Below are 27,926 nucleotides of genomic sequence, written 5' to 3'. Positions count from 1 at the left end.
TCTGGGGCCCGGCTCCGCGCCCTCTTTATAGCGTCCTCTCCCTGCGCTCGCCCTCCCTCTAGCTCTCACTCTTCCTCTCGCTCTGCAGTCCCCTCTGCAATCTCCTTCCTGCTGCAGGACCAACCCCCCGGGGGCGCCAAAGTTTGCGGGCTCCGAGCCCCAAGCCTCAGCGCCTCCCTGACTCCCCTCGTCCTTCTCCTGAGAGGTGAGTGAGAGATCCCCTGGAAGGCCGTGCCTTCCACCTCCACCCCACGCACGCAGTTTATGCTATGCTCCCTGCGTGGTCCGGGTTCGGTTTAGCTCACCCTCCCCATCCCGCAATCCCCAATCCGCTAGAGCTGAGCAATGGCTACCCTTCATCTCCCTCCCACACCCCAGTTGAGGGGAGATGCCTTGCAAAAGAAGCCCACAGCCGTGCCCCAGCAGCCCCTGCAGGAGAGACGGTAATGGTAAAGGGGAAAAGGGAGGGGAAGAAGGATTCCCAGGGGGGTCCCTGTGTCCCAGGACACAGTATCCTTGATTCACCGGGAGTTTCCTGCCAGCTACTGCCTGTTCACACCGGTGTCACTGCTTGCCGGGCTCCCCTGGTCTGTGAGAGCATCAATTGCGGGGGTGAGGGGACGAAGCCCTGCTTATAGTATGACTAACTAACGTTACTGACAGTATTACTGCCGAAGTTACAGTCTTGGCATGAGTACCACGGGGAGCTCTCCTAGCATTGCTATGACTGACGTGGTTATTAGGAGTATAATTCACAGCATTGCTGCAGGTTCTGTTAACAGTTGCTAACAGGGTGATCAAGTGTGCTACCAATGTTCCTTGTAGTGCTGATACTAGCATTGCCAATCGTATTGACAATAATTGCATGAAGACTGGTACTAGTTCAGTACCAGTCCAATGCCAATTGCTTATGATAGGGTTGTGTTACCAATACATTACTGCTACTAATACCATTAATAGTACTTTTATTAGCATTGCTAATGAAATACTAGTCATTGCACTTAATAATAGTACTTAATTTTAGTTGGTATTAATATGATCGCTAATAGTACTAGTGGCTCAGCTTTGGACCTAGAGTCAAGAAGAATTTGCGTTCAAATCCAGCCTCAGACATTTATTGGTTGTGTGACCTTGGGCAAGTGATTTAACCTCTTCCTCAGGTCCCTCATCTGTAAAATGAAGACAATAATGGAACCTACCTCTCAGGGTGTTGTAAGGACCAAATGAGATCATATCTACAAAGCACTTTGAAAACCTAAAAGTGCTACATAAATGCTGTTATCATTATAAAGTTGGTCTTATTTCTACTAATGATGTTAGTAATAGTACTACAAATAGTGCCATTACTATTACTAATAATATTCTTATCTGATGTATTAATACCAGCCTTGGTAAGCTAACATTATCACAAAAATGTCATTAACACCATTGCTCACAACACTGCCAATAATAATATCATGAATGTGATTATTTACAATATTACCAGTATGACCAGTTGAATGAAGAGCACCATGGTTAATACTGTTGATATTGTTACAATATTGTTACAATTTTGTTTGTTACAATATTGCCAACAGCATGGCTCATCTTACTGAGATTTTAATTAGTACAATTAATTATGCTGCTAATATTAAAAGGAAAAGTATTGTGTAGTAGTGGATAAAGAGCCAATCTTGGAGACAGGATGACCTGGGTTCAGGGTCCATTTCTGACACTTACTGGTTACATCACTTAGTTTCTCAGTACTCTAGGCAACTCTCTTAAAGATTCTAAGTTGCCAAGAAAGTGTTGACTTGCATTAGTAGAAGGAGTTTAATCATTAAGGTGTTCCCTATACCAGTGAAACCTCAAGTCTAGTACTTATCCTATTAATAGTATTGCTAGGACTGTGGCATAGCAGACAGAAGACCTGCCTACTTTTGAGTCAGAAAGACCTGGGTTAAAGTTCTGCCTAGGATATAAGCTAGTCATTCAGCCATTTTTTACTATGACCATGACCATATTCAACCTCTCAAGGCCCCCAAACAACTCTCTAAGACTAAGTTACAGATGAGTTGTTTTAGTAAAGAGTTTCTACATTGGGAATTCTTTATAAAGATGAAATTACAGGTCCCAACACCTTCAAAAAGATTACTTGTATTGGATCAGAGTATGTTCACTATTATTACTAATCTTTTTGGCATCATTATAAATGATCATATTCATTCTAATATGATCATGAATGGTATTATGAACCATATTACCAATATTATTGCTCCTAGAATGGCTGGCATTACAGGCAGGACTGACAGGGACATAATTAACTCTGGATTTATCAGCTGAAATGTAAGAGGGTTGGATGTTCATGCTGCAGTTTAGAGGAGAACCATGGTCCTCTGGATAGAAAGAACTGCTTCAGTGAGGTCTTAAGAGTGATATTGATGACTATGGGCAGAATGTTTAACAAGCTATGTGAATGATGTTACAGTAATGAAGATTCTTGAATTGCTGGGAGTGTCCCAGACAAGGACATGCATGGGGGTGGGTAGGAAGGGTAAGGAGAGGGGGGAGGAGGGGAGGAGAAGAAGAGGAAGAGCAAGAGAGAGGTATAGGAAGACTTCAGGGGTCCTTGGGGTTAGTTGTAAAGGTAATATTTTTTTTCACTTCTGAGATATCTAATGGAAGGGCTGAGCAGTCTGGTATAGTCCTGGTGGTTATGTAAGGAGAGGTCAGAGAGAAGGCTCATCACTTGGTTAACTCAATTCTGAGCCTGGTTTGCTTAGACAAAGAGGGTAGAGGCAGTTGGGGCTTCTGAATGATCCAGTTTTGAATTGGGAAGAGCAGTGTTGAGGCCCCATTCTGAGCTTGGGGAGCGGATCATCAAATGGGGACTTTCATTTGGAGGAGCTCCCTAAGAAATTAGGGATATTTTGGACTCAGGAGGCAAAGGGTTAGGGAAAAGATGCAGCCTGAGTGGAAAGCCTCACCCAGGTCCAGATCTGGGAAGGAAGAGGTACTCCTCAATCTGTCTGTCAGGGTTTCTGGTCGTGAGATGGGAAATTTGAGGCTATCTCCTTAGGAGTGGGGAAGGGAAAATGTTTTCCCACCTAGATCTTCTTCTATACATATACACTCACCTCCATTTCCCTTCAGCTTCAGAACCATTTCCCATTCACCCTCCAGGAAAGTGAAGAAGGAATAATTGGAATAGAATCAGGGAGAGCCCAGATATACATACACCAAGAGATCCACATGTGTATGAGCATATTCAGAAACATACACAGATACAGAAAAACAAATAAGCATATGTTAACATATGAATTAATAATAAATAGATAAATAATAAACACATTCTATAGTGCTTGAAAGTTTGTAATGCACTTTCCTCACAAGTGGTTATACATATAGTACAAATATTGTTAACCCATTTTATAAATAAGGCAATGGAGGCTCAGAGAATTGAAATGTGTTTTTTTTTGATGTATACATACTAAGTTTCAGGTCCAGGATTTGAACTTATGTTTGACTCTAAATCAAGTGACAGACATATAAACATACATACAAACACAGAAACAGACACACATTATACCCATTCTTAGGTTCTCAGACATATAGAGACTCCTGTGTTCCCCTCACCCCAGTCACTGGTTTGTGACATGAGAATTGTGGATGCACTTGCAGCTGAGGATTGCAATAATGTCTCATTATGAAAGTGTTGTTCGAAGAGCAGGAATACACTAAGTATAAGAGGAATTGGATTGACTTTGGTGTCCTGAACTACCTCAGACCAACATCCAAGGCCTTTAGACTCTCCTGATGTTCCTCATCCAATAACACAATAGAAGACTGGTCTGCAAAACATTTTGAAACAGGAAAAAGGCTGGAGCAGCAGTAATAGAGAAGGCTTTTTGGATTCAACCCCAAGATTGGATGAGTTGAGACGATTCCTTCCAGAAGTTGGGAGCAGAGGAGAAATCTATAAGCAGAAATGAGGCTTGGGAGTGTCTGACACTGTAACAGTGGATGAAAGACTAAGGCATGGAGAGATGGCAAAGAGAATGTGAGGGTGAGGTCAGATCAGCTAAGTGCTTTGAAATTTCCAGACCTGAAAAGCCAGGATTGTTAAAACTAGGGGAAAGGAAGGCACAGATGTCTGAGTTCTTTTCTCTTACTTTTTCCTTCTACTGCCTGACCCTTTGCTACAGGATATGAGCCCGACTGGCTCCCAGCAGTCTGTGGGACAGAGGAGGGAAAGCAATGCCAGGAATGGGGGTTCCTGTGATCCCTGGCAGAGAAAACCAGATATGGGGAGCTATGCCAGTCCCAGAGAGAAGAAGGGGGAATCAGGAAAATGAAACTGGGGTGAGACTTAGTCCACAGCTAAGGGGAGGGGGGGTGCCCAGGCCTGGCACACTTCCCTGGCATAACTCCAAGGGGAAGGAGGATAACTCTCCAGAGCACTCAGTGGGCACCAAGTATAGATTTTTATCAATCCCCCCAAACCTGAAAGATTGTGTGAAATTCTTATGTTTCTTGAAAGTAAGAGGTCTCAGGATATTCAAATATCCTTGAGCCCTCACTGACTGAGAGACTCCTGTCCTCCAAGGTGAGCAAGAAGCCCCAGGCTTCCAGTTTCCCTGGCCATGTTCCCTCCTCTAACCCTAGTGGTTTCTAGGAAAATTGGCTTTGATTCAACTTGGGGGTAGTGGTAGAGGTGGGGGTGGAGATGGGGAATCAATGGCGGGGGGGGGGGGGGGGGAGAGTGATGTCACTTCTATTAGTTCTCTGTTCCTGCATCAGCCTTCCTGTACATCCATCTTTCCAGATGGTGCACTATCCTGTTTCTATGATAGGCTCCCCCACACTCTTCCCTAAATTTGAAACCAGTACCTGGAGGCAACAATGGGAGCTAGATGGTGTCCAGCTTTGTCTCTCTGGAAGATGAGAGCTACTAAATTTTTGAAGAGTCTCAGCTCCAGGGCTTGATGACATGAAGACCACTATGAAAATCAAGGGCAAGGGGTTCTTGAATACCTGCATCCTCTTCCCCTCCTTTCCTTCTACCCTTAGTGTCTCTCTAGCTTCTTACCCTCTCTGGACACTAATCTCAATTTTGAGTTTCCATTCTGACCCATGAGGAGAGCTGGTTAGAGTGAAGTATCCAGTCTTACACTTGCTTTGAGATGGATAGAAGACAGTGCTGGCCTATCTATTGTGCCACTAATCTGGGCAATAGAATGCCCTGTGGTCTCTTTTTTATTTCTTAATATCTCTTTAGCTGCCCAGCCCCCTTCCTGGGGAGGGAGAATAGCCCTTTACAAAAGGTGCAGCCTGGAAGGGGGGGGAAGTGCTGGAAGGGGGCCAGGAAACCATAGAGAGGGGCTTTGTCCCAGGCTGGTTCCTGAGCTGTGGAGATCTGGTGAGAAAGTCAGTGCCAGGGGAAAAGGAGAGGTTGTTCAGGGAAGGGGAGGGGGTCAGGGATGGGGTGAAAAGAGGAAAGAGGATGAGTCGTGGAGTCTCCTGGCGCAAGGTCTGAGGAGAAAGAGGAGAATTCATCATGTAAGGGGGCAGGGAGAGAATGTTAAGAGGGTATTTAGGGAAGTTGGCTTTGACTCAATCCCAGAGCCCTTCTTGGAGTCGGCAGCCTTGGTTACCGATATTAGGAATGAAAGGGTAAGAAAGGACTGGGGGAGGAAAGTAGATGGAAAGAGAGCTCAGAGCCCTGAGAGTGCAGCCTGAAGAGAGCAAAGTCAGAGGGGAAGATAGGAACAAGAAGCCACAAGGGAGTGATCATAGGATCATAGAATCATATGATTTCATTCTGGAAGGGACAGTTTGTCTAGTTCAACTTTCTAATTTTATAGATAAAGCTAAGGCCTTTAGATGTGATGTGACTTACCCAAGGTCACCGGGGTAAGTAGTAGAACTGGGATCTAAATCAAGATCTGTCTCAAAATCTTGTGCTGTTTCCCCTATGATACTCTGATGATGGAGTGGAGGTATTCTTAAGAGGACATGTGAGATAGGGGAAAAGTGATCTCCAGGGTATCTCCATCAGGGAAAATGATGACCCTCAAGTTAGACTTCAGGTTAGACCAGCATCCCACCTGCTTCTCCTGCCTCCCAATAGCAGCCCTGGGCATGGCACAGACGCTCCTGCTGCTCCTGACTGCCTTGGTCCAAGCCCTAACTTCCTCATCTGTGGCCTTCACAGGTGACAGCTCAGGTAACAATTGGGAAATGTTAAGGAGACTTGGGGGTAAGGGGTTGAGAATGGGGGGATGCTAGAGAAGAACGAAGGAGACTGAGTTTTACTGGTGGGGAGAGGAGGAACCTGGGGAACACTTCGGGGCTGGGATGGGTGGTGGATGGGTGGAGACAAGTGATAATATGAAAGGAATCCATCTTCTTCACTTTTCTTCCCTTCCCCTACAGAGGATCAAGCATTCAAGGTGTCCATTGTGGGTGACTCCCCCCTTCGAGGGGTCCTTGGGGGCTCCATTACTATCCCCTGCCACATCTCCTACCTTAGGCCACCACCCCCAACCCCTCCCCCAGGACGAAGGGCTGTCCTGGGCTCTCCTAGAGTCAAATGGACTTTCCTGTCTGGGGGTCGGGAGGCTGAGGTGTTGGTGGCCCGTGGACTCAAGGTCAAGGTCAGTGAAGGCTACAGGTACCGAGTGGCTCTACCTGGATATCCAGCCTCAACCACTGATGTCTCATTGGTGCTGAGTGAACTGAGATCCAATGACTCTGGCTTGTATCGTTGTGAAGTTCAGCATGGGATTGATGATGGCAGTGATGCTGTTGAGGTCAAGGTTAAAGGTGAGGAGTCAAACCTCCTCCACCCCCACTATCCTGAATGCTATGTGAATAGGCACCTGTAGGCTGAGGGGTGGAATGGGGGCAGTGTAAGAAAAAGACATAGTTGGGGCGGCTAGGTGGTGCAGTAAGAGCGCTGGCCCCAGAGTCGGGAGGACCCAGGATCGGTTCCGGCCTCAGATACTTAAAATCCACACAAAAAAACTGGCCATGTAACCTTGAGCAAGTTACTTAACCCCAATTGCTTAATAAAAAAAAAGACATAGTCACTGCCCTCGGGAAGCTCCAAGTCTTGTGGAAGAAGAGATGGGGCAAAGGACCAGTGGCAGAGAAACAAGGGTAGTTAGATTTTTGTCTCTAGATCTTTTCTTAGTGGAGAGAAATTTCTGTGTGAAGTTCACCCTAAATCCTTCTTGCTATAGGATAACCTGAGTTTGATCTTTAGTTTTTGTCTTCCAGGAGTAATGAGTAATGGGAAGAAGAGGGTGGCAACAAGCCTTTATTAAGTACCTACTATATGCCAAGCACTGTGTTAAAGTTTTATATCCATAATATCTTTTGATTCATAAGTAAGGTGGGGTAGGTAAGCAGGTGATGGAGAGGGGTGGACTGAACACTTGGATGGGGGGGTGTCTCTCTGTCCTTTAGGGGTTGTCTTTTTGTACCGAGAAGGATCTGCCCGATATGCTTTCTCATTCTCCCGTGCGAAAGAGGCTTGTGCCCGTATTGGGGCCCGAATTGCTAGCCCTGAGCAGCTCTATGCTGCTTACCTGGGGGGCTATGAGCAGTGTGATGCAGGATGGCTATCAGACCAGACTGTAAGGTAAGAGGATATGAGGCTGACAAGACTTGGGATAAGGGAACCCTAAGTGGAGTTGGAAGACATTGGAGGTGGGAGGGACTTTAGGGAAACTGGGGGAAATGATAAGAGTTCCTGTCCTGAACAGGTGTGTTGCCTGGGATTGTCCCCCTTACACACACACACACACACACACACACACACACACACTGACCCTGGATCTTCCTTTCTCCCAAGGTATCCCATCCAGACTCCTCGAGAGGCCTGTTATGGAGACATGGATGGTTTCCCTGGAGTTCGTAATTATGGCACGGTGGATCCAGAGGACCTCTATGATGTTTACTGCTATGCTGAAGACCTAAATGGTGATTGGGGTTTGTGGGTAAGGGGAAGGTCCCCTTTTAGAATTGCCAGGGAATAGGATAACCCATGCCCAATGGAAAATTCCCATGCCAGCACTGAGTAAGGCTTTTGGGACCTATCCCATCCCTGTCTGGACTTCAGTCTCCTCATCCATAAAATAAAGGGGTTAGAACAAATGATCTGTAAGACCCCTTCTGCCTGTGATTATGTCTATTTGCCAACCCTAGGAGGCAGGGAGATAGTCCTCAAGTCCTTTCTAGCTGCTAAATTCACTGATCCCATGTCATTGATGGAAAAACCGAGACCCAAGTAAGTTGAATGATTTGCTGAGGGTTTCCCATTGAGTTAAATATATAATGGGTAGAGTCCAAAAGCTAGATTTCTACCTGGAATTAGAGTCAGTGGATTCAAATCCCAACTAACTGTCTATATCATCTCAGAGGAGTCACTATACCTTCTTTGGCCTCAATTTCCTCATCTGTGAAATTAGTGGAGCAAGGCTGAATGATTTTCAAAACCCCTTCTAGCTTTAAATCCTGACTTCTCTGTCCAGGCTGCTTTACTACCTCTTAGTAACCTTATCTTCTTTCCTTGTGCTTCATAGGGGAGCTGTTTCTGGGCTCTCCCCCAGACAAGCTGACTTTGGAAGAGGCACGGGTGTATTGCTGGGAACGGGGAGCAGAGATTGCCACAACAGGACAACTTTATGCAGCTTGGGATGAAGGCCTGGACCGGTGTAGCCCTGGATGGCTAGCTGATGGCAGCGTGCGCTATCCCATTGTCACACCCAGACAGCGCTGTGGGGGAGGCCTGCCTGGCGTCAAAACACTCTTCCTCTTCCCTAATCAGACTGGATTTCCTAATGCACACAGCCGTTTCAACGTCTATTGCTTCAGAGGTGAGCCTTACCTAAGAATCTTACACCTTCTGGGGGAATGAGAGAAAGGGCTAGAGACACAGAGGCAAAGGGCCCAAGAGATCTAGGGAAGCTCACGTCCAAAGAAAGAGAGGCACAAGAGAAAAAGACTTAGAAAGAATATATATATATATATATATATATATATATATACATATATATATATATGTATGTATGTACAAAGAGATACAGGGAGAGACTAAGGGAAAAGAACCCCAAAAATAAAAGAAATAGAGACACATAGAAATACAGAAGAACAGAGACAGAATGATGCAAAGAGGTGAAGATAAAAACAATCAAATAGAAGGACTAAAGACAGTCAGACTGACACACTCCACTAACACACAGAGATATAAAAGCAAAGAGAACTAGAGGAAAACAGACACACAGAGATATAGTGACAGAGAAGCAGAATATAAGGGCTGGAAACAGAGATAGAAACAGAAGTGGAAACCCAGAGGAACATAGAGGAAGGTAGAGATGGAAATAGAGAAAGCTACATAGAGGAAGAGGAACAGGGAGACTGAGACAAAAATGGCACAGATTAAGAGTCAGAAACAATTAGAGAGGAACTCACTGTGGTACCAGGAAGGGAAAAGGAAAGAGGTGTGTGTGCTTGCGTGTGTGTGTGTGTGTGTGTGTGTGTGAAACATACTAGTCATGTAATAAGAAGAACACAGCTTAGATAGAAGAGCAGACTTAGGGTGTCTAGGTGGCGCAGTGAATAGAGCACCAGCTTTGGAGTCAGGAGGAACTGAGTTCAAATCTGGCCTCAGACACTTAACACTTACTAGCTGTGTGACCTTGGGCAACTCACTTAACCCCAATTGCCCTACCTTCCCCCCTCAAAAAAAAAAAGCAAAACTAGAAGAGCAGACTTCCAGACAGCTTGAGATGGAAGACCAAGGGCATGGCTCCAGGCAGGAGAGTATCATAGCTGTTCCCCACTCTTCCTCTCCCAGATCCCAACTGCCCCAATTCCACCTGCCTCTCTTGGAGCTACTCTGGTTCCATTTCCATCTTTGCACACTGATTCCCTTGCTTGTTCTTCCAGAACAATGGAAAAAAATCCTTTCTCTTTCACTTTTGCTGAGACAAGGTTGGAATCTTTCCAAAGGAATTTTCACTAGGAAATTCAAGAGAAACAAACTATACAAGCTTGGAAAAGAATGTGTTTGCTGAATGCAGTGCTGTTTCTATCCTACTCTGTCTTGGCTGTCCTATTCCTCAGCTCTCTTCTCTCTTTTCAGCCATCTGAGCTAGATGGCATACTGTTGCTAAACAGAGTTATCCAGACCCACAGTCTACAGGCAGCTTTAGGCTGGCACTGTTTCTAGGGCTGGTTGCATGGAATCCTTACTACCTCCCAGAACCTGCCCCCACTTCACTCCATCAGGTTCTGAGCAGGACTGCACTTAACACCTGCTACGCAGATGTATTGAACCCTTTGGGTCTTCCCTGGTGCCTGGCCTCCAGGTGAAGAAGGCCCTTCTTCAACTGACCCCAAAGATCCCTTAACCAGGGTGGGATTTATCTGCCCTACACCAAACCTTAAAGCTACCTTTGTCTCTCCTAGCAGTCTTCATGGCTCTCACTTCTGGAAGTCCTACTTTCTTTCTGACCCATTTCCTAAATTAATAGTTTATTAGAAGTAGAAGAGTCCTTAGAATTGTTTCTTTTTAACTGTTTTCATTGTGAACTTAGTATTTGATTTTTTTATTTGATTTTACCCTAGTATTTGATATAATTTAACAATCATTTAGTATCAGCTTAGGTATTCATACTAAGAAACTGAGTCACAGGAGAACAGAAAGACTTATAAAGAAAAAACATTTAGTGAAAGACACAGGGAGAGATTGAGGGGAAAAAAACACAATAACAAAAAAGAATACACTCTGGTGCTAAGGATACTCTTGCTAGGTGCTAAGAACAAAAAGGAAACAATATATGCCCTCAAGAAACTAAGTTCAAGATCATCTAGACCATTTAGATCTCTAATTTTATGGAGGAGGAAACTAAGGCACAGAGAATTTAAATGACTTGCTCAAAGTCACATAAATAGTAAGTAGCAGAGGTAAGATTAGAACCCATCTCTGGATATCTAGTACATTGTCCTTTCTACTACACCAGATACCTTCCCTCTGACCTGTTAGGTTTCCCTGAAACATCCTCACAAGTTGCTTGATAAGCTGGATCCATCCACCCTCGATGAAACTTGTCTTCATCAGTTATTATTCTAGTCTCCCATTGGGCCAAGTCTTCATAATGGCCTCTGTGACAAACCTAGTTTTTCCCTGTATGACTTTGGACCCCTCTAAGGGTATATGCAGACTCTCATGCAGTGCCTGCCCCGTTTTGTACTATCCCAAATGTTTCCTGCCTGAGAAGAGGAGCCTTTGGATCTTAGATCATTTGTAAGAGCAAAAATGACTAATATACTCTGAGTCCAACAGGGGGATACTGTTTTTGATAGTCCAGATTTCCAATTCTGCCCACTTCTTCATTCTCTTTTGTCACTTATAACTTGTGTCCCCAGGATAATTCAGATGTCTTTCAGGATCCAGATTTTTTTTTTTTACAAAGAGTCATATCATTTTATTGTTGTTGTTGTTTGTTTTGTTTTTGCTTTTTGGAGGGCAATTGGGGTTAAGTAACTTGCCCAAGGTCACACGGCTTGTGTGTGTGTGTGTGTGTGTGTGTGTGTGTGTGTGTTAAATGTCTGAGGCCAGATTCGAACTCAGGTCCTTCTGACTCCGGGGCCGGCACTCTACTCACTATGCCACCTAGCCACCCCAAGTCATATCATTTTTAAGTTGAAATACTATAAGGGTAGAGGCTAGAGGTTCTCCAATGAATGAATCTTTTTTTATAACATCCTTTACAAGTAATCATCCAGCCTCCATCTGAGCACTTTCAAAGAATAGGAAGTTGGTTCATTCCCACTTTGGGTAGTTCTTTCCATCGTTGGATAGCCTTGATTGCTAGAAAGTTCTTTGTGTTAAAGCAAAATCTGCCACTCTGAAATTTCCACCCATTGATTCTAGTTCGACAATCCGGAGATTATACAAAATCAGTGTAATCCTTCTTCCTGAGAGTTCTTAAAATATTTAAAGACTGAAATAATGGTTTCCTTAAAGCTTTACTTCCCCCAGATAAAAATTGCTATTTCCTTTACCAATCTCTTATATGGTTGCCGATCACACTAGCTTAGTCAGCCTCCTCTGGACTTGCTCCAGGTTGTCAGTGTCTTTCCTAAAATATGGTGCCTGGAACTGGAAAGCAACAGGAATTATGAAAAACTGAGAAAATGACAGAGGTGAAAGAGTTAGGGACCCCTGTCAAACTGGACTTGAGGAGTTTAGTGTGCAGGTAGGAGACAAGTCTCTATGACCTCTGGGTAGAGGTTGGAAGGACTCCAAACAGAGAATAGATGCAGTATGACCAAAGTCAAAGAGAAGTGTACACATAATCCCAGGCAGTGTTCTGCTGTGGAGAAGTAGTAATGAAGATATCTCTTAGTTTTCTTCCAGCCCCTCATTCTCCATTCCTTAATCGTTCTTTCTATAGTTTAGACCTGGGCAAAGGAGAATTAGAGGAAACCATACAGGTCATCTTCCCCATGCCCCATCTGATGAAGGAGAATGCATCTGCCCTTATGGAATCCCCAGTTGTAATAATGGAAAGTTTCTATCTTCAAGGGGCACTGGGTTTAAGTGGAGAGACATAGTCCCTGCTTTTGGTGGACCTTCAGCCTGCTACCCCAGCTTGTGCCCTTAAGACACAGACACAAACACAGAGACAGAAATGAGGGCAGATTATCCTGTCCTGTAAGGATGGGGGAGAATTTTCAGGAGTGGAGTCCCGATTGAGAGGGGCCAGTCAAAGAAGTCTCCCTTGAGGAAGATAAGCAGGAGCAGAATTGAGGAGGGGAAAGATGGATGGATTGGGCAAGGAGGAGGGGAGAAAGTTGCCTCAAGGTTGAAGGAACAACTATGTGAAGGTGAAGTGCAGGGAGAGGAAAGGACAAGACCTAGATGGGCTGGCAAGGAAGGGAGATTACAAGTTTGGAGTGGAGCTATAAGCAGGTGGTGAGGAGACGTGCTGTTCCTGTCTCGCCTGGCTGGGCAGAGAGATGGTCTAAGAGTCAAGGTGAGGGCAGAGCAGAGATGATGAAGTCTTTCTTTTCTTAGCTTTTTTTTCCCAATCTCACTTCATTGGTTTTCTCCTTCTCTCTGTTTCCTTCTGAGTTTGAAATGACTCATTCCCAGCCCCTCTGGTTCTTCCAATGAGGAGAGTCCTAAAGAGCAGTAGGGGCAGGTATGTTATCAGTCACCTCCTTGGGATCATTATGTTGCTTCCACTTCCTCTACACCCAACTGTACTCACTCCCTTATCCTCAGCCTATTCCATGGGGGAGGAAGGATTATGCCTTTCCAGATCCTTAAGGGAGTCTGTCTCTACCTTTCTTCCCCAACTCTGAGATTGCATATAGGTCTGACTTTTGGACAGTCCTTTCTATGATCTTACTACCATCTTTCTTGTTGTAATGATAGCCTATTTTCTCTCAACAAATTCTTTCTGTAGATACAGATTAGTAGGGTTCTTTCTTCATTTGAGAGAGGGGAAATGACTTGTCCAGGATGGCACAGTCATGATTTGAACCTAAGTTCTCTAATTCCCAATTGAGGACCCTCTCTATTTCATCAAAACTGTCTTGTTTACTTACCCATATGTTCACTTCACATACAGTACAGTGGGATTACATGGTACAAAATAACCTTTGAGCACTTCCTTGGTTCAACTCAATTCGATATTTATCAAGTGCCACATGTGTGCAAGGCACTAATTGTGCCCTGGGGATACCTCTGTATCAGGGGCCCAGGGTAGCTAAGGATGGAGGAAACCTCTATCCAGTCTCACCCATTCAAATTCAGATGTGCCATATGATGGTCTTCCTCACTCTCCTTTCAACTACAGACCCTGCTCAATCCTCTGTCTCCCCGAGGAATCCCTATCCAGCCTCAGATGGGCTGGAGACCATTGTCACAGTGACAGAGACCCTTCAGGAACTTCAGCTACTTCAGGAGGCCACACAGAGTGAGTCTCGAGGAGCTATCTACTCTGTCCCCATTTCAGAGGACAGCAGGGGAATTAGCTCCACCCCAGAAGACCCTGAAGAGGCCCCCAAGACATTCCTAGGTAAATCATTCTTTATGCCCTGCAAGTTGCAGTGGGATGAAAGGGTAAAGGTGGTGTAGGGATTAGAACCTTCATCAATCGAGTGCTCTTGAGGTGCACCCATTCCTACCACTCCATCTGTGGCACACAGCCCCTCCTTTGGCCAAGTCCAAGACTGGATGACATCTCTTCTGTCTCCTAACTCAGAAATTAGAGGAAATTTTCCTTTCCAGTATCTCTACCTGCCCTCATCAGCCTCTATCCCTCCTGTGTTAAAATGGTGTTCTTGGGCAGAGACAAAGAACTTATATTAATCCAGTTTGAAGGGCCTGAGGATTCTTAACCTAAGAAGATATTGGTTGGGAGAGAGGCTTCCCTTCTTTGGCACCTCTTCCTTTTCCCCTCCACCATAGAAAGTGCTGAATTGGAGAAAGGAAGAGAAAGTCATATTTACTCATGTACCAGTTGCCTCCTCATCACCTCACCTCAAGTTCAAGGTCCCTCAACCCTCTTTCATCTTCTTCAGTCTCCCAGCCCCTCCCCTCTCCTCAAAGGCCCAACAGTTCCCTCCACTCTATTCCAGTGTCCACCCCACCCTTCCCATCCTTCCCCTCTCCCCAGAGACCCCTCAGTTTCTTGACTCTTCTCAGGTGCTCCCCCACCCAGTGTCTCCAAAGCCCCTCTCCCCTTGTGACCCACAATTCTCTTGTCCCTAGTCCACATTCCTCTCCCTGGGTCCCTGAGAATTCCCTGGGTCAATCCGCCCTAGAGTACTGTCCATGGTCCTGATATCACTTTCATTTGTTCAGAGGATGGCGAACAATCAGTTACCCCGCCCATGAGGTCTTCTGAGGAGGAGGAGCAGGAGGAAGATGAGAAGGTAATAGAGGAAGAGGATGAAGAGGCGCAAGAGGAGGGAGAAAAGGAGGAGGAAGTGGAAGATGAATCTCCTTCTCCGGCATTAAGTGAGATCCGGGAAGTAGCCATAGAGACTGACTCCCTCTCCACTGAACCTCCCCATGAGGAAAGGCTGTCTGAGGCTCCTCTGGTGGCCCAGGTGTCTGTGCATGATGTCACCATGCCCTCTCCTGGGGAGCAGCCAGAGGGGCCCAAGCATCCAAGAGTCAGGGGGCAGTCCATTGAGACCCTACCAACCCTTGGGGCTATGGCTCACGGGGAAGGGAGCCAAACATCCCCTCCACCCACTACACCTGTCGGTACTGAGGAAGAAGATGAGGAAGAGGTCGGGGCACCAGAGTTGTCTGGGGGCACTCCTCCCTGGGTCCCTCATGGAGAAAGCGATGAAGTGGGGAGCTCTGAAGAGGCACCTGGTCTGTCTCCAGCAACTGGGACACTTCCAGGATTGGAGGGGAAGGAGGGGGCAGGGGACAGGGTGACCCCCCCTGAAGAGACTCTGGGAAGGACAGCACCTGTGGAAACCTCCGTCAGGGCCCAGCCAGCGCTACCCACTGAGAGCGCAGGCCTGGGAGCTGCGGGGTCTGCAGCCCCTTCACCAGGTAATCCAACCCACTACTCTGCCTCCCTCCTCCTTCTCCTGATCTGGACTGCTGTCTTCTAACCTGCCCCTTGTCCCATCCCATCTCTAGTCTCCCAGACAGTACTAAGCTCTTCTGTGACTATTTCCTCTCCCCCCCCCCCGCCCCCCCGCCATTCTCCAGTCTCCTTCTGTAATCCTTCCATTACCATTGCCATAGTTTCCTGTGATTCCCCTTTCACCTGCCCCTGGCCCTATGACTCCTCTTTCATCCTCCTCACCCTTCCACTCTGACACCCTTATCTTACCTGAAAAGCACCATGCCTCTTTTCCATGGTCCCCCCTCCTCCCCACTCTGTAATTCTCCTCTTCTCCACTCCAGGCTTGGTGCACTTCCTTCTACTCCCTTTGTGGCTCCCCTCCTGTCTCCCTCTGAGAACTTCTTGTCATTTCTCCAGGTACCCAATAGATATCCCCTTTGACTTCCTCAGTTCTTCCCTCTGCAATCCTCCTGTTGCCCAAGACCTCCTCACTCTGTAACTGCCACCTTCCTAGTCTGTGACTTTCCCCCGCCCCAGCCCTCCCCTAAATTTAGTATCCTTATTCCTCCAGTCTCCCAGTATTTTTTTGCTTTTACCCTTGTCTTCCATTTCTCCCTCTCCATGTACTCCCACTCCCTTTCTCTCAACCACATGTCCCATTCTGAATGATATCAGGGAAGCCTTTGGATTGGAGCCCCTTCTCTCAGTCCCAGGGAACAAACCCCTTCCCCAGGAGCCTTAATTGACACTACTTCTGTGAAGTATTTTTTATGACTGTTTCATGGAAAACAAGCCTCGGAAATAAATCTCAATTAAAACCAATTTATAACCAAACTCCGGGTCCCTCTGTCTCCATTTCCCCCAATCTGCCTCTCCTCTTTCTTTGAAGAATTATTTCTATCTTGTCTCTGTCTGTCTTTTTGCCTCTCTTTCTGTCTTTCACTCTGACTCTGTCCCACTCTTAGCTTTTGTCTCTCCCTTTCTATCCTTTGTCTGCTTCTCTCTGTCTTTTCCTTTCTTCTCTGCCTTTTTCTGTCTGTCAATCTACCTCTGCCTCTCTCCATCTCTGCTTTTTTGTCTCCTCTGCTCTATAAAGTATTTCTATTTTTCTGTCTTCTTTTCTGCCTCTGGCTCTGTCTCCATTTCTCTCAGTGACTGACTTTGATTCCCTATTTTCTCTATGTTACTCTTTTTATCTCATCAGCCTCTTTGCTTTTGCCCCCAGTCCATGCTCTAACACTCCCATGCTGTGCTCTCATTTTCTTCACCGATATTCCATTCCTACCCCACCCCAGGACATGTCTACACTAACTGTCTCTCACTTGGCCCTCTGAAGTCCCAACTGTGACATTTTCCATTACTGAAGAGTATTTATTACCAGTCTGGGAATGTGTGTGGTGAGGAGAAAGTTGCAAAGGAACATGCTCCCTCACTCCCAGTTGGGAGAAATCAATAAAGCTTGGCAGATGTGGTGGGGATGGGGGAGGAAATTTCTATTTCCCAATGACTTAAGTCATTCCAATGTAGATATAAACACGAATTAGAGAATCCTTACCCTTTGAAAGGACAATTTCATAGGAGAGACCTTTTCCTGGGCCTCTGGGGAGAATCAACATTAGCATGCTAAACCATAACAGGGTCTTCCATTTCTTCCCTAGTATCAGTGTGGTATCTTAACAATATATATTGGTACCCATAATCAGCATTTCATTCCTCTCCTGGATTTCCCATCTGTACTACTGCAGTCCTCATTACTGATAACATTCCTCTCACAATTTGGTGGGGTTATGCCCTCTTCCTAGCTCATAACGAACTCAAAGCACTCATTTGGCTTATGTAGGTACAAGATATGTGGGGGGAGCCCTTGAGGGAGAGAGAACTGAAGCTGGGAAAGGAGGAGAGATTTGGGGAATTGAAAAGAAAGGAAAGAGAGAACAATCCTACCACCCAAATGTATGGGATGGCAGAAATTCAGGGTGAAAGGTCATTATGTCAATTACCCTGCTTCTTGGTCTCTTGAAAAGTACAGGGGTGGAATTGGGGTGGGAATGGATTGGCATGCCTTTCCTATTTTAGACCCTGGAATTCATTCAAATTCTAGACATTCTCACCCTTTCTCTTCATGATGATCCCCACTTTTTTTTAGGGGGAAGAGGGCATAGAAATGTCCTCTTGAACTTTTCCTATGCTTCCTGTCCATATTGTGTCTGGGAAAGAGCTGCTAGGCTACTACTGCAGCAAGAAATATGGTAATTGCAAGAAGCATTTATCTACTCTCAGGAATTTGGATTAACAGGAATGGGAGATTAGGGGAGTAGGAAAGATGGAAAAGACAGATGTCTTTCATCTCTCTGCTGGACAAAGAACAGATTGAAAGGGGAGGAAGAAGATGATGTGAGACCCAGATCACTTGGGAGATGATGAAAATCCTCCTAGAAATGGGGGTGGAGGACAGACTGAATCATCTGAAGGTTCTTGGTAGGAAAAGGTGCTGTGCCGGAGTATTGCTATAGTAAGCAAGGGTCAACCTTTCGTACCCTCTGCCTGACCTGATGTTTAAGGAGTTAATGTAAGAAAAGACCACCCCCTCCAGGGGGCAGCACAGACCATATTGGGAGAAACCAATATGGTTGGAATAGTAGAGGGAGAATAGAGAGATATAGTACTGAATTAGCTGAATCTTTCTTCCAGAACTACCTTTGTCATTCCAGGAAAGTTATTTGAACCAATTCTGCCCTCTCTTCTTCCCCAGCCTCTTTGTCTTCCTGCTTAGAACTAATTATTAATGCATTAAGGGACATATCCTCTATACACACTTTCACCATGGAGATGGTGTGATACTGCTGGTCGTTAACTCTATCAGCTTCAATTCCCTTATAGAGGATGTTATAGTTCCACTTTGCAATGTAGACCTGGAACTTTAATAAGTGACAGAGACTGCAGCAGGTGAGATGGGCGATGTTAAAAAGATCATAAATTTAGAACTGGCATGGATAAAAGAGATTATCTAGGCTTTATTTTACAGTTGAGGAAACTGAGGCCCAAAGAGAGGAGACATTCACCCAAGGTCACACATTCTTCAGTGGTCTAGAGAGATGATGCAATGCAATGGAAAGAGCTCTGGTTCTGTTCAGGAGATTGGGTTCTAACCCCAGCTCAGATCCACTAGCAGTGTGCCATTGGGGATATTGCTTGATATCTCACATTTCTATAACACTTCAGAATTTACAAAACACTTTCTTCATAATAGCTATATGATATAGAGAAGGATTTTCACCATTTTATAAATGAGGAAACTGGCTCAGAGATGATCTGCAACTTGCCCAAGATCACACAACTAGAATGTGGTAAAGCTGGAACTTGAATCTTGTCTTTAAGTTTAGGACCTGAGTTCTCCCATTTGCAAAATGGTTTTAAGGATAATTATAATACCTTCCTCACAGGGTCATTGAGAAGCACTTTGTAAAACTCTATTCATTCTAGAAAAATGTGACCCAGATTATTCCTAATGTTATCAATATCACTTTTACTGAGTTTCCCTGTAGGCAGGCAGCCAGCCAAATGTACCTGAGCACAGATCCCTGAACCACTAGACAGTAGGGATCACCTTTTACCTATCTCTGTGATCAGGAACCATTTGCCCTACTTACTCCGAAACAACCTTGCCTTGGTTATCCTATTAAGATCTTTGATTATTCCCATGTTTCCTGCACATCTTTTTCTGAAAGAAGGTGCTTTGAGACCTTCCAAGAAAATTAGCTCTGTTCACTTGTGTTTTGGTCATTCAGTCCTCCTCACCTCATATTTATATCCTGAGAATCCTTTATTAGTAGATAATTGGCCCAAGATCTGGGTGGGGGAGGGGAGAGGGGAGGTAAAGGGTGGGAAGGATCCAGAAGAAGGAAGAGGACTGGCTTTTGCCCTTAAGAAGTCAACAGTTTGATGAGAAAAACAGTGTCAACCCTCAGAAAGTTCCCAATCTCTGGGAAAAGACAGAATCTCTGCCCTCAGGAAGTTCCTACTTTGATGGGGAGACGGAATCCTCTGCCACTTTACACGAGGTACAAAGATTAGAACAGATGGTCATGTCAGTAAGCATTCTAGATGTCACCTTGGGGGAGAGATAGAGCTGGATGGGGATGACAGTGATGACTGGGAAGGCTTCTCAGGGTAAGGGAATATGGAATGGTGTTGGGAAGGAGGGAAACTAAAGGAAAAGGACGAAATAGAGAATCTTATGTAACAGAAGACTCAGAGAAAACTGTGATGTGGAACGAGGTCAAGGGCAAGTTCATCTAGTAGGAGTGAAGAGTATGAGGAGTCCTGGAAAATGAAAGGTCAAGGGTCCAGCAATATTGAGCAGGGAAGAGATGGAATGGAAATGATGTCTGAGAATTCCTAGATTTGAATTCCTGCTTCCAGTGGCCTCCAGAACAGGCCGATACTGTAAGCAGACAAAGGGGAAGTCAGATTTCTCTTCTGAAGCTCTGACTACTGCCTTTCTTCCTGCCTTCTTTCACCTGGTACTTACCATGTGGAATCCCAGGTTTAGTGTGACTTTTGAACTGTAATACATGGGAACCATACAGGAATGACCAGGGAAATCTGGAGGGCTTTCTAGAGTGTGAGAAAGTTCGAGTGCTAGGGGGAGTGCATGCCCCTTCCTGTGGCTTCTGTCCATTGCCTGGTCCTGGTCTCAGTGGGAATGGGAGAATAAACTCGGGGTCTGGATGGGAATGAACCCTATCCAAACCTGGTATCAGCTGAGGGGTTGGGGCTAGGGATCTAGAAGGTGATGGGAGGGAGAGAACGATGAGAGCTCTGGATAAGGAGGTTTGTCCATGTACAAGGTCCTGCTCTGGGATGGATCTCACATGTGTTTTGAGATCTGCCTGAACTTCTAGGGCCACAATTGCCATGTCTCATGCCTCTGCCCCCTTGCAGGTGATTGTGTCCCCAGCCCCTGTCACAATGGGGGGACATGCTACGAGGAGGGTGATGCTGTCCACTGCCTATGTCTACCCGGCTATGGGGGGAACTTGTGCGAGATTGGTGAGTGGAGATGGAAAGGGACAAGAAAAGTAGGGGCTCAGGCAACTCAACTATTGGGGGTCTATGCAAGACCAGATCCACTCCCCCCCCAGCCTGCATTCTAACTTTCTAGAAGGAGAAGGGATAGGAGGATAAATCCTGAGAGCCCCAGGGTCCAGAGTTTTTATTCTGACTGATCCAGACCTCAAATTTCCACAATATAAGGGCAGAGAGTCTTGTACCATCTTGGAGGTTAGGGGAAGATAAGTCAAGGAACAAGACTGGAAAGAGAAAGGATCTGAGAATTTCAAAGCATATCCTTGTTTCCCCTTCCCTCTCTGGTACCCCTGACTCCTGCCTTCCTAGTCCTTGGACTCTGTAACTCTGTCACTGCTTCAATTCACATCACCTCAACAAACATTTGGATTCCTAACCCAAGGGTGGGGAAACTTCGACCTCGAGGCCACCTCAAGGTCCTTGGGTGTGGCCTTTTGACTAAGTCCAAAGTTTACAGAACAGATCTTATTAAGGGGATTTGTTCTGTGAAGTTTGGATTCAGTCAAAGGGCTGCATATGAGGACCTAGAGGGCCACATTTGGTGGTTCCCCACCCCAGTCCTAGCCCCTAGCACAGTGCTTAAGTAAGCATTTAATAAATGTTGTTTTGAATTATATTAAATTGGTCGATTGGCTAGGTGCCCTATAGCCCTGACAGCTGGGCACTGAGGATACCAAAGTGAAGAACAAAATGCTCCCTGCTGTTAGGGAGCTTATGGTACATTAATATATGCCCATAAGTATAATACAAGGTACAGTGTGATGGATATCAATCAATAAACACTTATGAAGCAAGTTCTATGAGCCCAGCATGTTGCTAAGCACTAGATATACAAAAACAAGCAAAAAAAAAGTCCCTGGTCTCAAGGAGCTTACAATCTAATTGGATTAAAAAAAAAAAAAGAAATCCAGGGGGCAGAAGCAGCCACTGTGTGTGTGTGTGGGGGGGGTGCTGGTGGAATTTCAATTGTTGTCAGTTTGGGGGGGATGGGGCTGGGGTAGGATCAGTGCCAACTACTTTTCCCACTCCTACTACCATGCCTTAGATAACCTCACCTACTTCTCTATCTCTCTCCCCTTTCCTCCTGAGAAAGGGAAGGAGCTTGAGTTCTGAGAATGCTTTTATACCTCCCAAGAAAATAAGGAAAGCTTTTGTGGAGGAGATGGTAGTTAAACTGAGCCTCCTGGCCAGCAGCAATAGCCCCCAGTAGAGACAAGAGGTGCCCCTCCACCCCCTTTCCGTCCATCTGACCTCACTCCCCTTTCTGCCTCAGGACTCCGATCCTGCAGCTCTGGCTGGGATGCTTTCCAGGGCTCTTGCTACAAACATTTTTCAACTAGGAGGAGCTGGGAAGAAGCTGAAACTCAGTGCCGGCTTCATGGAGCCCATTTAACCAGCATCAGCACACCTGAGGAGCAGAATTTCATCAACAGTAAGTTGGGCCCCTGTGGGCAGGGATGAGGCGGCCCTGGTTGGGCTTTGGGGAGCCACTGGTGATATTAATGCATTAAACAAGCACTTGTGTGTCTGTGGTTGTGTAAGTCCCCTTTGCTTTCCAAGGTGCTGAAAACGGACATATGGTCCTTCCTGAAGCCCCATCGGCCGGGCTGGACCAAGATTGCTGCGCCCTTATATACACTGAGCCTGGCCACAATATTGTGTCATAGTTCCGGGGGTCAGCCTTAGAGATATTTATCATGTTGAAACAAACCAAAATACACCTACTCCTGGTGGTCAAAATTTTGGTGGCAAAAAAACCCTGACATTTATATAGAGCTTTCAGTGGGTTGCCTGTGTTCACACAACCAGTAAGTATATGAGTTGTGATTCTTAACTAATGTTCTCCTGTCTCACATCGTGGTCATGAAAATATACCAATATTAGCATATAGAAGTAATAGCACGTTGGTATGGTAGAAAGTGCTCAGAATTTAATCACAGGACCTGGTTTCATTTTTAGCCCTGCAACTTAGAACCTGATTGTTCTGATCCATAGTTTGAATAATTGACCATGTTTTTCTGGTTACCTCATCAGATCACTCCCTGATGGTCTTCCAATTCCCCTCCCATTCTCTTTCTCCAGGTGAATCAGGAACTCTCAGTTTTCTATTGTTCATACATATTTGTACTTCTTCCCCTCCCTCCTCACCCCCTCCCCCGTTTGTTTGTCAGAGTTTGCTTCCTCTTCTCTAAGCCTTGTTCTCTCTAATGCTACATTCTAGAAGAAGAGAAAAAGCCCAGATCCAGGATACCTATGCTATTACCGTGTTCTTCATCCCTCACTATATAAATATATTTCCTTCTCTTTCCTCTTGGGGAACAGGCTACCAGGATGAAAAAATGGGTGTTTTGGGTTAAGATATGGTGTTGTATACAGTGGAAAGAAAACTGAATTTTTAGAGGACCTAGTTCAAACCCCAATTCTGCCATCTACTACCAGTATGGCTGACCAGATTACAACCTCTTAGTGCTTTATTTTCCCAATCTGCAAAATGAAGGGGTTGACTCTCTAATGCCTTCTATCCTCTAAACCTATGATTATATGTCCAGTTTTCCTGTAGCTTAGAAGATTATAAGAAAGGAAAGAGATACTACATCTTCTGAGCCATAGGAAAGCAGCTCATAAGAATAGATTTTGAGCTGGGAAAGGGACGTTAGAGATTCGGCCCCCCAAATTTATTGACTGTGGATCCTCTGGCCTCTCCTGTCATCTAGTCTTCCTTGTCTTCCTCTGATACTCCAGTTCATCCTGCAGAACTTCTGACTTTGTTTAAACCTTTTCTTTCATGCTCTGGATAGTTCTATAACCTCATTCTGCATCCCTGGTTTCCAAACTTCAAGAAATATCATTTCCCCTTTTGCTTTGGCTTGGTCCCACTGACACAGAAGGAAGAATGAAAGGAGGGCAGCAGGAAGGCTTGAGACTAGATTTCAGAAAGAACTTTATGTAGCAGTAAATGCTGATCTAACGGGGAAATAGTGCCCTCTTCTGGTCTATAGTTACATTGTAGGCTTCATTCTTAAAATCTCTATCCCTGCCTCCTCTTAGATCGATACAGAGAATACCAATGGATTGGACTGAATGACAGAACCATTGAGGGAGATTTCCTGTGGTCAGATGGAGTTCCCTTGGTGAGAGAGAACCAAGGCTTCACATACATATACTGGTTTCTTCTCAGCCTTTTCTTTCCTTAGTGTCTCCTTCAAGTCCCTCTTGTTCCCCCTTCTCCTTCCCACCCCCGTCCTAACTTTTTCCTTCCATACCCCCAAAGCCCCTGTCCCTCTCTCCTAATGTCTTCCCCGATACCACCTTCTCCCCCATTGCCCCAAGCCCTGTTTTTTTCTCTTAGCATTTTCCCAGCTCTTCTCACTTTCATGTCCCCCAGCTCATGCCCTCTCCCAGGACTTCCAAACCCTTGCCCTTATTTCTAAATGTCCCCCAGCTCCTGCCCCTCTTCCCTCAGCTTTTCCCTCCCATGATCTAATGCCTTCTTCAGTGTCCCACAGATGTCTTCCTCCTTTTTTCCTTTCCTTAGCTTTATGAGAACTGGAACCCAGGGCAGCCAGACAGCTACTTCCTATCTGGAGAAAACTGTGTGGTCATGGTCTGGCATGACCAGGGACAGTGGAGTGATGTTCCCTGCAACTACCACCTATCTTACACCTGCAAGATGGGGCTGGGTGAGGAGAGACCAGAGGGAGTGGAATGGGGAGAGAAGAGAGAAACCATGGGCCAGAGGGTCAAGGGGCTAGGAGGCACTAAGAAAGATGGGCAGGGAACTGGGAGACACTGGGGGAGAGGAGTGGAGCATTGAAAGATACTGAGGGGGGTGGGACGGACTGGAGATGGGTAAGAGCTTGAGGATCCTGGGGTGAGGGGGTGGAGCTGGGGACAGTAGAATGATCGATTGCCAAGTAGGTAGCTGTAAAATACTCACCACGATGACTAGAGATGCTGGTTATACTGGTTGGGCCACTGGTTATACTGAGCTGGCAACCCTGACCCAGGAAGGGAAATGAAGGAAAGTTGGCTGTCAATCAGTGTTATTTGGGCTCCACTCCCCTTGGAGCCAAAAGGCCTAGGGTATGTGTCTGGGTGATTTTCCTGCTGTCCCTGTTGTGGCTGTGGGAGGCACCACTAGTCCCAGCTAGGCCTCTCCCTCCCTCACTGCCTCTCACAATCTCCTCCTCCTCCTAGTGTCCTGTGGACCACCCCCAGAGCTGCCCTTGGCCTTGGTCTTTGGCCGGCCAAGGTCCCGCTATGAAGTGGATGATGTCCTTCGCTATCACTGCCGGGAAGGACTGGCCCAGCGTAACTCTCCCATGATCCGGTGCCTTGAGGATGGCCAGTGGGAGCCCCCTCAGATTTCCTGTGTGCCTAAACGACCTGTGAGTACTTGAGTCTAGAGGGATTTGGGAGGGAATAGGGTATCCAGCTGGGCCAGAGAAGCCAAGTAAAGGTTATATATAAGGGTCAGAGATTGAGGGTCATAGATAATGAAACACCTTACCACAAGGGGATCAATTGGGGCTATTTTGCTTGGATAAGAAGAGACTGATGGAGGATGTCATGGTTATTTCCAAGTACATGAAGAGCTGCTACAGAACAGTAATAATAGCAAAGACAAGGTCATAGATTCCTCATTACTTGAGGCCTTGTGTGACTGTTTGTCATCATGTGGCAGAATAGATTCCTGGGCAGGCAGGCGCATGGGGCAATAACTTAGAGAGCTTCTGAGGTCCCTCCAACCTCTAGGAATCTAGGGATCTCTGACCTTTAGAGTCAAGCTGTGAGGGCCAAGGGTGGGGAGGAAGGCTGGGGAAAAGATCCCAGCAAAAATGTGTGTCTCCCCCTCAGGCTCGAGCTCAGCTCCGGAGGACAGCCCTGAAGGAGCGACAGGCAGTTAGGAGGGCTGGAGGCTGCCGGGCAACAGGTGGACACTGCTGACCCCTGTAACAGGCCCCAGGACACCCAGGCTCCACCTTCTCTCCTCCTCCCTCCCTCCCTTTCTCCTGTCGGGGCAGGGCCTTGAACATGGGCTCATTGATCTTCCCTTTCCCTCATCCCACTCAGCACCTCTACCCTGATAGGCAGCTCCTTGCTTGGTGTTGGGGATTCGACATTGTAACCAGGATGGCCTTAGTGCAGGGAGTAACATCATGAATAGGGACCAGCAAGAACTGACCAGAAGCCTTGGGGGACCAGAAGTAACCTCATTGTCCCTGTCGGACTGCTTAGTGAAAGGTGCCAATCCTGGGTCCTTCCCACTGCAAGGCCACTGGGACCTCCCTGCTTCTGCTAGGGCTCAGCTTCTCTAATTACAGCTGTCAGTCTCCAAGTGCCTCTGTCAACTCCCCTCCCCAGACCCTCCTCTTCACTTCCATAGGGGATGCTGTGCCTATGGAGGCCTGGTCCTCCCTTACTCTTAAAGGACAAGACACATCTATGTATAAAGTGGGATCCATGGGGATAGATGGGTTCCTGGCATAGGGGTATTGGTCTAAGTGCCCTCAAAAGGAAAACAGGCAATAAAACTATTTGACATTGAGATTGATATCAGGGCATGTGTTTGGGGGTGAGGACAAAAGGGGAAAGGGAATTTCTAATAATAGACTAATAATAATAATGATAGCCAGCCTTAATATAGCACTTTAAAGTTTGCCTAAGATATTTCACCTCCTTTGATCCTTAGAACAACCCTATGAAGTAGGCACCATTTTAATTCCCATTCCACAGATGAGGAAACTCAAGTACAAAGAGGTTTAGTGACTTGTATCTGAGTCAAGACTTGAACTCAGGTCTTCATGACTCTCAGTCTCACAGTCTGCCCATTCTGTCACCTAGCTATTGCCACTTAGGGAAAAATTGACTTTTGTTTTTAAAGTGGCAGAGGAATAGCTGGGGATTGAGCAGACCCCAGATTGTTAAAGAGTGACAAAGGCCAAGCCTGGTGGTGGCTGTTGTAGAATAAGAGTAATTAACTAATGATGATGATGATGATATTTTCATGGATTCTCTATCTCACTTAAGTGTGTACAAATCATTCCTCATTTAATACTTATCCCTGTTGTCCCATAAATTCTTCATAGAGAATGTACCCTACGTGCTAAAGGCCTTCCTCTAGGCCTTGGAGCAATCTGCGGGTACCAGAACAACACCTGAGCTATCTATCCGATGCCCTGGATACCTCACCCTTGATAATTTCCTTTACAATCATAATTGGTAACATGATGTGAGCTGTTTCTCCCCACCATGAGTCTCTCCATTGTCTTTTCCATCACCAACCATTCTGATTCTTTAGAGATTATACTATTCTATGATTCATAGCTCAAGAGAAGAGAGAATATAAGTACAGAGAAAAATGGGTTTTTGTGTCAGGGAACAGCTTGAAATCATTACAAACACATCACATTATTCTAAACTGTAATGGAATTTCCCATTCCACTCTCCTCTTTGCCCTCAATTCTGGGCCCAGGCCATTGTCCATCCACCAGTGCCTATCCGCCAAAATATAGGTATCATTGGATTAACTCAGTGGGTCACCTATCCAGTTTCATGCCACGAGCTGGGCATTCTTCATCTGTGTGATTTGCTAGACTGACCTCTTTGTTGTAACTGTGAATCGAGGCTTGGCACAATCAGCAGAATGTCATCCTCAAATGAGAAGCATCTGAGAGACCTCACCATCTATAAAGAATCCCTCTTTCATTTGGCCTGTGTTCTAGACATCCTCCAGGACAGGGACCAAAACTTGCAGTGAGCATACATCTCCCTGTTGTATATCTTAGTCCATATTAAGAATAAGAGGATTATTGGACAAAGTTCTCTCTGTTATTGTCTTTATCAAGGATAATCTAGGATAACCCTGATGGATGATGGATAAGACTGTGTTTTGCTCCATTGAGTCCAATACTTTTTTGTAATCAACAATGAATATATATCATATTTTGTAGTCTCTGCACCTCTTAGTCAATTGTATGAAGCCTATCAATCTCTTTCTCATATTTGCATCAATAATATCCTTGATAATATATGTTAATGATTCTCACGGAGATTTTGAAGAGATAATAAAGGTATGCTTATGGATTGGTAGTTGCTGATGTCTTTCTAATGAACTAAAAAAAATACCATCCATTATTTTTTCCATTCTTTCACGATGTTTCCAAATTCATCTTTCTAAGAACCATTTCTGTCTTTTCATCTAGTATTTCACTTGCTAAGGTATTAGATTTTAGATGTGTTAGC

At 45.6% G+C, this 27,926-nt stretch overlaps 1 protein-coding gene across 2 annotated transcripts; it reads left to right on the top strand.

The window, feature by feature from the left end:
* The first annotated feature begins 33 nt into the window (after positions 1-33).
* On the top strand, positions 34-27,773 carry BCAN (brevican). Of its 2 annotated transcripts, XM_069107581.1 has the most exons (15): positions 34-205; positions 6,110-6,205; positions 6,415-6,804; positions 7,450-7,624; positions 7,838-7,965; positions 8,568-8,861; positions 13,857-14,078; positions 14,471-14,554; positions 14,867-15,574; positions 20,538-20,645; positions 21,955-22,113; positions 23,730-23,812; positions 24,217-24,361; positions 24,879-25,069; positions 25,539-27,773. In XM_069107581.1, the coding sequence occupies exons 2-15, from the start codon at positions 6,121-6,123 to the stop codon at positions 25,626-25,628; spliced, it is 2,862 nt and encodes a 953-aa protein (XP_068963682.1). In that variant the 5' UTR covers positions 34-205; positions 6,110-6,120; the 3' UTR covers positions 25,629-27,773. The 2 variants fall into 2 exon arrangements, with proteins under 2 accessions (XP_068963682.1, XP_068963683.1); XM_069107582.1 differs by lacking the exon at positions 14,471-14,554.
* The last annotated feature ends 153 nt before the right edge of the window (positions 27,774-27,926 follow it).

This window comes from Petaurus breviceps, unplaced genomic scaffold, assembly GCF_028583685.1.
Source record: "Petaurus breviceps papuanus isolate PSGF00001 unplaced genomic scaffold, PetGlider_PUasm1.0 90165, whole genome shotgun sequence".
NCBI classification, from domain to species: Eukaryota; Metazoa; Chordata; class Mammalia; order Diprotodontia; family Petauridae; genus Petaurus; species Petaurus breviceps.
This window is presented reverse-complemented; position numbering and strand designations above follow the sequence as displayed.